The sequence below is a fragment of the Monomorium pharaonis genome, chromosome 2 (assembly GCF_013373865.1).
Source record: "Monomorium pharaonis isolate MP-MQ-018 chromosome 2, ASM1337386v2, whole genome shotgun sequence".
NCBI lineage: Eukaryota > Metazoa > Arthropoda > Insecta > Hymenoptera > Formicidae > Monomorium > Monomorium pharaonis.
In genome coordinates this window covers 29,177,473-29,188,009 of record NC_050468.1, presented here as the reverse complement: position 1 = coordinate 29,188,009, position 10,537 = coordinate 29,177,473, and the positions used below count along the sequence as shown (strand labels likewise).

The window sequence follows — 10,537 nt, the reverse complement described above, 5'->3', positions numbered from 1 at the left end:
TCCTCTGTATCGTTAAAGATGTAAGAGAGAGATTAGAAAGTAAACATTAGAAAAGTGCAATATATTCAATCTTCATGATCGGGCACTTTATTTTCCACAGCACGGATGGCTTTAACGGTTTCTGGTTATTATTACATCAAGGCGTGCATAATTGGCCGTCACAAGGGCGGAAAATGTGCGATTTTAGCAATCTCTCTAGTAACACTTCTTATTTTCATGTTTGCCATCTTATATAAAGGAAGAAATATAATTTTTAAAAAGTTTAATCAAGTTACATGTAATTCTTTTTGCTCACAAACGATCAGGGACTGTATATGTATTTTTATTAAATCGAATATTTTTAAAAGTACTTTGCAAAGCATCATATGTTTCAATTAGATCGAAATAGAAACAAACAAACTGTAGTAGGAAAATAAATTATAAAATGTATTATAGATAAAAAATTTATTTATTTAATATTTAAATTAAATTATAATTATATTTACTTCATTTTGATTTAAATACATTTTATTAACGTAATTATACGTTATTACGTATTACAATAATCACAATAAAATAATTATAATTATCACAAAACTTATAATTGTAATAAACATGGAGAAACAAAAATCAATTTTAAATCACAAGCATCTTAGCATATATTACAGACGAAAATAGGACACACTATTTATTTATTTAACAAAAAAGTTAAAATTATAAAATAAGATATATTTTCTTTTATTTTTTAACTTTTGAATCTAAGAAACGTATAGCTAAACTACATCAAACACAATTACTAAGTTTTATTTATATATATAAAGTAAAAAAAATCACAAATTATTTTCAATATGTATTAATTAGCACACATATTGTATAATTATAAAATATGTAACAATTAACAATAATAATATACTTTTAAAAGGAAAAAATGTTTACTAATTGAGAGAAATAGCTTTATTATGTTTTATTTATTTATTTATTTCAAATATTAATTAATGTAAATTTCTTATTTATTTATTAACCAACGGCTTAAAATCAGTCATAATATCACATACTTCACTTTTCTTATTGTTTTTAATTAATTTTATAATTTTATTTGAATCTTCTTCCGGTAAATTTTGAAATTCTTCAGTATTGACAATTTCTTTTATATAAAACTTAATAAAATTTATTAAATATGTTTCTAAAAGTTGTGTTTTAAATGTAAATGCAAGCTGTATAAGTTCTATAGCATTATTAACTGTAATAGATTCTAGTAAATAATGTTCACATATTAATTTTAAAGTAACTACATCATATTTGTTAGCTATTTTAAACAATGTTGTACGTCTGTAATAATTATATGATTCTACTGATTGTGAGCCAGTTATAATAAATAATAAAATTTGTTTAAAAGCTTCTATTTCCTCATTTGTTTTCAATTCATTTGTCATATCTTTTTCTTTTGCTTCATGTGTAAGACAGATATTCTTAAAATAGTTACTGTTGGTAGTCCATAACAATTTTTTTGATATAATGTACTTCTCTGTTCCTAGTAAAAATGTAATTGATTTATCACCTTTAGACTTATCTTCAAAAGTTGAGTCTTCAAGAGATTTTATGTCTTTTGATATTGTTGAGGATGGTAATAAGTTACATATATGTTTAGTATCATTCTTCAGATGACGAAAAATTTTAAGTTTACAACGTATTATAAATGAATCTATATCACGTTTCAATGTTAAATTCAGACCTTCATATAATTCTGTCATATTTGATATATAACCCGAAATTGATTGTGAACTAGATCGTTCATCCGAATACTTTATAGAAGTAGTACATAAACCGACGAATGGTTTAGTAGTAAGTAAATATACTTTTAAATCATACTGTGTCAAGGAGGTAGATTTCATATATAAATTCATATAACGACCATTTTCTGGAAACGCTGGGGATTTTAACATATCTATGGCATTAATAAGACACTTAAATTTGTTAATTCTCCACGTATAATCAACTGTAGTCGACTCGAGGCTTGTTTCAGAATAACTCTTGACATACGAAGGTAACAAAAGTGAAGATATTTGCTCCTTTTGTGGTAGAATCTCTTTATCGTTAGATATCTAGAAAAAATTTACTTATATATGAATGATGAAAATGATCAACATAAAAATATCTTAAAAATTCCTACTTTTTTAAGACGTATTTATGGCAGGTGAATTTGGGGGATTAAATCCACCCAAAGTTTTTTATTCATTTTTTCATTTTTAATAAAGCTTTACTTTTGATTCTTAGTAAATTATTTTTATCAGATAAAATTTTTACCTCTCTATAATTACGTAAATAATTTCTGGAATTTTTATTAGCGCTTCAATAATGTCGGATACATAAGGAAAATCTTCGCGTTTTTTTTAATCGAAAAGTAGAATATGAACTTTGCATTTAATCAAATAAAGATTTTATTCACAAGATACAAATAGCGCCTCTTTGTCTCTCATTTAATATTGTTCTGATTCAAAATCAGAAACAAAGAGATATTCTAAACTCTAAAATTTAAAATAACAATTTATTAATGCAAAAAATGACTATTAAAATAAAACACATGTGCAAAAATCACAAAAAAGAAACAAATAATGAGACTTTTTTATATATAACTATTTTTATTGATCAGTCATAATTTATAAACATTTGTAAAATTTGCATCAATTTTGAATAATTAATAAACTGTTTTTTATGATTTAAACTGTAATATTTATTATATTTAACCCTTAGAATATAGTGTCTCCAATCTAAAATAATACATAATCATAAAACAAAAAAGTCTACTGTTTAAATGCTTATCTGGAAGAGTAGATAATAGAAAAATTTGAGAGACCCCAAAATTAAGAAAATTAATATAATAATATAATAATATTGAATCCCAAAGAAGTAAAGTCTTGATCGGATGTTTAAACTCACATATATAATAAACATAATTTTTTCTGTAACTTCATTCTTTTTAAGTAACAAATTTGTTTATAATTTATGAAAAATGTTTTTGGTCAAAATATTATTTCCTTAAAATTCTTTGACAAAATTGCTTCCCTCTTTAGTTATTTTTAAAAAATGTTTATTTTTAAAATAAGATCAAGCGGTAACTTAGTTGAAAAAATCAGACAAACTATACAAACGTAAGTAGTATATTTTTTGTCCAACAAAGGTTAATCAAAAAGTAACAATAGTGCCGTCGCTGTAATAGTGCGCTATGTTTGTGAGGATTACTGACGCATAATATGCATCAAATATCCATAAAAATGAAAACAAAGCACTGTTATTATTTTTTTATTTATTATTTTTTTTAGATATATTCCACAAATTTGTAATAAATAATTGAAAAATGTTGGATTTATTCGATTTTATCTTTATTTTCAATTTATTAGTAATTTTCTCTACTAAAAAATAAGTAAATCTCCTAAATAATTCAATTTTTTTGTATATATCAATATGCATTACTTTTTCTTAAATATATTTTGATGAAATTGTAAAGCAAAAATTTTTAAATGATATTTTTCTTTTCTATTACAAAAATAAAAAATATTTAGAGCAACTCAGCTCTTTTTTCCCTATTTCTATTCAAAATTTCTTAAAAATAAAATATTCAATAAACAACATTTACTAATATAACTTGTAAAATTAATTATAAAATGTTGATAACCAAAGCTGATGAATCACGAATTTGTTCAAATTCTTTTTAATATTTTAAAGTAGGGAAAATAGTATCAGACATCACACATTCATTAATGAGATATACAGATGAAGAGTTTAGAAAAGACAAGAGATCCTAATGCTTTTTATTCATATTTTTTATTGTATGCCTTCTGAATATATATATATATATATATATATATATATGTATAAAACTTGATATTATATAAGTGTAATTTTATACGTATTTCACATTACATAGCATATGAAATCATAAATTGAATTTTGAATTGAATCTTTATACAAATAATACATTCCTCTGAAAACTTTTTGTAATAATGATTTTAATATTCAAATTATATGATTATAAAAAGCTAAGTTTTGATAAGAAATATGTATATGTTTTCTTTGTTATATAAATTGTATTAAAATGTTTATACTAGGAAATGTCACAAATATGTTGATTCATTAATATAAAACATGAATATATTTTCTAATGTTCTAAAACATGAGCAACAAGGTTTAGAAAAGAAATGTTTATACTTACTGCTTTCCCTGCCATTATATGTATTTGGATTTCCGTTAATATCTTGACTGATAATTTAAACTTAAGATTTTTTAAGTTCTTTTCAAGATGTTTCAATGAGATATTCTGCAATCTCTATCTAGATGACAGTTAGCGTAATACAGTACAGATGTGGCAATTGAATTCCTCTTGCCACGTTTAAGAGATATTCCCAACTTCTCTTTTATCAGAAATTTGAAAATATTTTACTTATGAATGATAAAAATAATCATCAAAAATAGAACATCAGACTGCTCTAAAAGTGTTTCTTCTGTAAAATAATTTAAATTAAACAAAAAACTGGACATTATATATTTTTTAAATAGATATTTTACAGGAATACTTTTTAATTGTATAAATTTCAAGTTACACAAAACAATAAAAAGCAGATTTGAAACAGTATAAATATAAGTTTTCTTTATAGTAGAACATTTTTAATTGTTACTGTAGGAAATATCACAAATAATATTGATTTATTTATACAAAATGTTATGCATTGTCTAACGTTCCAACAAAAGCGCATTCAATACAATTGAAAAGAGATATTGGGTGCGTTCCGTTTCACGCATAATACGCATGATGCATCGTTCATCCTTGTTGTTTGTCAAACGTTAAACAAGGATGAACAATGCATTATGCGCATCATGCGTTGAAACGGAACGCAGCCATTAAGAACTTACTTCTTTCTCTGCTATTATACGTATTTTGCGCAAATATCTTGATTAATTGAACTTAAGACTTTAAGTTCTTTTCAAAATATGCTGTGATGGTACCTTGCACTATCAAGATGATACTAAGCTGACAAGTACATTAATGCGACAACCGTGGCAACTGATCAATCGATTTCCGATTTCCCAATTCCTTTCGTGAGATCAAGTTCACAAGCTAATGGCTGGCTTCGGGGAGACGCTATTAGCGCTAAAAGTATCATTCTATCCTTGTTGCTCAGTGAATGTCGAAGAAAGATAGAGCACGCTCACAGCGCCAAAAGCGTGCTATTGGCGCGAACCAACCAATATGAATACAATGTATATGTCAAAAAAAATGGCTGTCAATGCTCTAGTTTACATCGAGCACTGGGTACGCGTATCAAGTAGTGAATTTAAGCTGATCAACCAATGATTAAACACATTCACTAGTTATTTACTATTTGATACGCGTACCAAGTGCTCGGTGTAAACTAGGGCAGCGTTTTCTTTTGTCACCTTTTATCAACCACGTGTTTAGAAAACGCGCGGTACTGCGACTCTGCGCGGACTGTGCATGCACGTGTACGTATGCATCATTTGTTCTTTGTGATCGCCAAGAATGAGACCTATAATACTGATCTTTAGTATGTTATTGTTTAATATTTTTGTTTTCTAGTAAGAATGCCTTTAACTTGGAATAATATATATGAAGTTAATTGATTTCAGTAATTTCGGGAGGTTTGCAGCTATTATTATTCATATATTCCATATAAAAATTGCTCATAATTTTGTTTTCTTTTTTTATTCTCGATAGCAATCCCGCTGACCTTACATTATATCCACGTTTGGCGCTGATGCTAGGTCGCATGAGAAAAAGACCGCGGTGGCCGCTCTCAGGTTCCTCTCTGTCGCAATAGAGGACTCTATACAATCATTCGTTTTAGTGTCCTCTTTAACCACTCTTCTTCCTATGTCGCTAACGTCCCCGAGTGTTTCTTTACACGAGTGTATTTTATTTATCCCGGCATGAGCGACGAGTACTACTTGCAAGTTACAAGTTACAACAGGCGCGATAGCTTTGTGATAAAATAATCATCATGCGCGTTAACACGTTCAGAGGCTTGAATAAAAAATAAACTTGTGAGCGTTAAAAATAATATCTATTATACAAATCTCGTCCGGCATAGCCGACACCTCTCTGTCTTTCTTTCTCACACGTTAACTCGACAGACGCGTTTGTATATCTATTTAAAAAAATGAAATCGCGACGCGATCGCGTTGTCGGAAAGTTGTTCACGTGTTGAAATCACACAGTGACAACTTGTCTGACACGACATGTCTAACGCGACAATAGGCGGCAAGAACTTGCTGCGGTCGACCGGCCTGCAGTGCAAGAACCTGCACGAATACTTGAAGTCCCGCACCCCGGAGACTCTAAACAAGCTCTACCACAAGCCGCCTATATGCCTGGCCGTGTTCCGCGAACTGCCTGTCATCGCCAAGCACTACGTGATGAGGCTGCTGTTTGTCGAGCAGCCGGTGCCACAGGCGGTCATAGCGTCCTGGTGCTCCAAGCTCTATTTCGAGGAGCACCAGAGGGTAGTGCAGATTCTAAACGAGCTTTACGTGTGGAAGGAGGCGTCGATACCCGGTGGGTTGCCAGGCTGGCTCCTAAACAACACCTTCAAGAAGAACCTCAAGATAGTGCTACTGGGTGGTGGGAAACCGTGGACTATGTCCAATCAGTTGGAGACTGACAGTAAACCGCGAGATGTAGCCTTTCTGGATTCATATGCACTGGAGAGGTGGGAGTGCGTCCTACACTACATGGTTGGTTCCCAGCAGCAGGAGGGTAAGACTCTTTAAAAACATTGGAGAGATTAAGGTAGTTTTTATAATTTTGGCATACGACTCTTGAACAATCAAATTATATCATATATGTATGAGAAAATTATATGTAAACTACATTACAAAAGATTACAAATATGTATTTGTTTAGATTGCATCTTTTAAAGTTATTTTATGATAATTAAATGGCAAACATTTGTATTAAATGTAATTAAACTATACAGGTAGAAAGGTGGTAGAAAGAGAATCTTTCTTTTAAAGTTAGAGTTTTAAAGTGGGAAATAACTAGTTAAAAAATTAAAAGTTATATAGCGAAGTTAAAATTTTAATAACTTTTAATTTAAATTAGCTAATTTTAAATAAATTGTTTTAACTTTAATTAGTTATTTATAAAAAATATGTATATAACTTATTTTTTAACTTTTTTTTAAGTAAAAATTTACCTATGTAAAAGAAAAAATTAATTCCTACATAAGAAACAAATTTCTTTGTTGTTTAATTTAAACTTAATTTATTAATAAAATATGAAATTTTTATTAAATAATTCATATTGTGATTGTATTGTTATTTAAAGAAATCTAATTTCTAAAATTATGACACTTTAATTTAATATGAATGTTTTTAAAAATTAACTTTTAATTTAATTTTAATGTAACTTTTAACTAAATTTTTTGTTCATATATCTTTTAACATAATTAAGTTAATTAGAATTTTATAAGTTATTAACTTTAACCTAATTTAGTTGAAAAAGAAATTATTTAATTCTGATTTTTCTATATTTTCATATTTTAACCAATTTAGTATATGACATAGTTTTTAAAATAAGTGAAATACAAACATGCTGCGTTGTAGTCAACTTGGCCTAATAGCGGGGTAAATTGGCATATTACAATGTAAGTTGCCTATATGATAAACTCCATATTAAATTAATAAAAATGTAATAGAAATAAAAAAGTACTGATTGCAAATATATATGATTACAAAATACTGTTCCAGAGAAATAAATGTAAATTCTTTTAAATGTAATTTGCTTCAATATAGAAATATTTAAAATATATATAAAATTTTATCAAATATTTTAAATATATAAAAAAATTAACTAATGTTATACAAGTATTATTTAATTTTTTAACGTATTAACATTTAACAAAATGTTGTGATAGGCATATCAGCTGATGCTGTAAGAATTCTTCTACATGCTGGTTTAATGAAGAGAGATGAGGCTGATGGAAGCCCAGTTATAACGCAAGCTGGCTTTCAGTTTTTGCTTTTAGACACAGCTTCGCAGGTAATTATCATTTGTCACAGATACTTTCTTTATTTCTGTAATATTAGAAATATATTTTTATAATTAAATGTAACTTGATTCCTCCATACTCATATAATACATAATATTAAAGCCAAAGTTTCTTTATATATAATTTATACATCGCAAATATTTTCTTTGTATAGGTATGGTATTTTATTCTACAGTATCTCGATACAATTGAGGCACGTGGTCTTGACTTAGTAGAGTGCCTTACTTTCCTGTTTCAACTAAACTTTTCCACCCTCGGTAAAGATTACAGTACCGAAGGCATGTCCGAAGGGCTTTTAACCTTTTTACAACATTTAAGAGAATTTGGACTTGTATATCAACGAAAACGTAAAGCAGGAAGGTGAATATTTAAACATAGATAAAACAAAATGTAAAATAATCTATACTGATATTTTCATTAATTTGTGTTGTAAGGTTTTATCCAACTCGATTAGCGTTAAACATCGCTACAGGTGAAACTAAACCTTTGACCAGGGATACAGACAAGGAAGGGTATATAGTTGTGGAAACAAATTATCGAGTTTACGCCTATACAAATTCGAACTTGCAAGTTGCATTGCTTGGACTTTTCTGCGAAATGTTATATAGGTAAGTGCAACACATGCGAAATTAATGAAGTAGTGCCTAATGCCTATGCATTGCAACCTAAAAGGCTTCTCTAGGCTTTCCCTAGATAGTAGAGATTTTAGAAGAGAATGAAATATAAAATCTTTATGTACGGGATGTAGGCTTAAACTCGCGACTTGTCACTTACGAGTCATCACTCTCAAAGCCACATGATATCCTAATACATGAATATAATATATATATTCAGAATTTTTAATATTTATTAAAGAATAATTTTATTCGATTATAACTAGATCCTTGTGTTAACATTTTTCATGTAATTTTACATAAATTTTCAAGTTTGATAAATTACACGTTAAATAAATTTTTAATTTTGAAACAGTTCTAAACGAAACAGGAGAATAGTAATATTAATCTATTTAATATGTGTGATAATCAGCGGTGCTGAAGAGCTTCAATAGTCAAATTGATTAAGCCATTCCGAAGTCTGGAGGTTGCAAGTTCGAATCCTAGCAAAAATATTTTTTGCAACAAATTCTTTACAGTATTTGGTAGGACAGAGTTCTTATTATCGCTACCATAGTATATGTTTATTAGTATTATCGCTATTAATTAGTTAAATTAATTCAATTTTTATAGTTCTTGTTCAACTTTGAATTGTGTTTCAAGGCCGAAAATTTATTCGGCATGCAGTTTGATAAACTTAAAAATGTATGTAAAATCACATAAGAAATATCACAAAAATGTAAGACAGAATAAGGCTATTCTTTAATTATATTTCACATTTCGATTTATATATTCTCCCATTATTATTTAAACATTTATACTCAATACTATAAATTATATTTTATGTACAGATTTCCAAATTTAGTTGTATCAATATTAACAAGAGATTCTGTGAGACAAGCATTGAAGAGTGGAATAACTGCTTCTCAGATAGTAGGGTATGTATGATGCTCATATCTTAAACGAGCAAGTAAAAAAATGATTCACATATACATTGTGTTTTATATCAACAGCTATTTACAGCAACATGCACACAGTAAGATGATAGAAGCAGGTCCACCTATACTGCCACCTACTATAGTAGATCAAATTAAATTATGGGAAAATGAAAGAAATCGATTTTCATTCAGCGAAGGAGTTCTATACAGTCAATTTCTTTCGCAAACTGATTTTGAAGTCCTTAGGGATCATGCAGTTTCAACCGGTGTATTAATTTGGCAAAATGAAAGGTAATTGTTATTTTACAACATAGCTTATACAAGGAATTTTGTGACAAGTGCTGCAATTAGACATAATATATTTTTTATCCTAGAAAAAGAACCATGGTAGTCACCAAAACTGGACATGATGATGTAAAAAAGTTTTGGAAACGGTACTCAAAAGGCTCAAGTTAATATTCAGTTAATAAGATTTAATTGTAATCATTCTATGTATATTTTTTGTTATGTTTCCTATGTAATTACGAAAACTGTTTCAAAGAAGTGCCTAGAAAAACTGGAGAAGCATTCTTGACGCAGATTAGAGGAATGTTTTCTTCTTAATCGATGCCAAAGCTTTCTCAGGTCAGACTAGGTTTTGATAATGCAAAAAGTGTGATATTGAAGTAATGAAATAAGTTTTTAGATATTTAATGTTGTTTTATTTCTACTCCATATTACTTTATGAAATTTATGCGAGAAAAAAATTATTTCATCGATTTGGAATCATTTATCATACTGAAATTATCATATTAAAAAATCTTACAATTTTTTATATTTTATAGGAAACAACTACATTTCATATGTTTTAATCAATTAATGTAGAAGCGTCAAATTAGAAGAATATTCAAAAAGGAAATTATTTGATTGCGTGACTACGTAAAAATATAAAAAAGTAAAATAATTTTTATTATTTGTCGAATAG

At 28.0% G+C, this 10,537-nt stretch overlaps 2 protein-coding genes across 3 annotated transcripts; one reads left to right on the top strand and one right to left on the bottom strand.

The window, feature by feature from the left end:
• Nucleotides 1–489: 489 nt before the first annotated feature.
• On the bottom strand, nucleotides 490–5,276 carry LOC114254979 (TD and POZ domain-containing protein 1-like). 2 transcript variants are annotated; one of them, XM_028192538.2, is made up of 3 exons: nucleotides 4,888–5,276; nucleotides 4,190–4,478; nucleotides 490–2,081 (listed from the first exon to the last, which is right to left on the bottom strand). In XM_028192538.2, the coding sequence occupies exons 2-3, from the start codon at nucleotides 4,202–4,204 to the stop codon at nucleotides 990–992; spliced, it is 1,107 nt and encodes a 368-aa protein (XP_028048339.2). In that variant the 5' UTR covers nucleotides 4,205–4,478; nucleotides 4,888–5,276; the 3' UTR covers nucleotides 490–989. The 2 variants fall into 2 exon arrangements, with proteins under 2 accessions (XP_028048339.2, XP_028048340.2); XM_028192539.2 differs by having other exon boundaries at nucleotides 4,981–5,276.
• A 612-nt stretch (nucleotides 5,277–5,888) lies between these two features.
• On the top strand, nucleotides 5,889–10,261 carry LOC105837014 (general transcription factor IIH subunit 4). Its single transcript, XM_012681461.3, has 7 exons — nucleotides 5,889–6,748; nucleotides 7,908–8,032; nucleotides 8,197–8,402; nucleotides 8,477–8,650; nucleotides 9,487–9,573; nucleotides 9,649–9,864; nucleotides 9,948–10,261. The coding sequence occupies exons 1-7, from the start codon at nucleotides 6,232–6,234 to the stop codon at nucleotides 10,027–10,029; spliced, it is 1,407 nt and encodes a 468-aa protein (XP_012536915.1). The 5' UTR covers nucleotides 5,889–6,231; the 3' UTR covers nucleotides 10,030–10,261.
• Nucleotides 10,262–10,537: the final 276 nt, after the last annotated feature.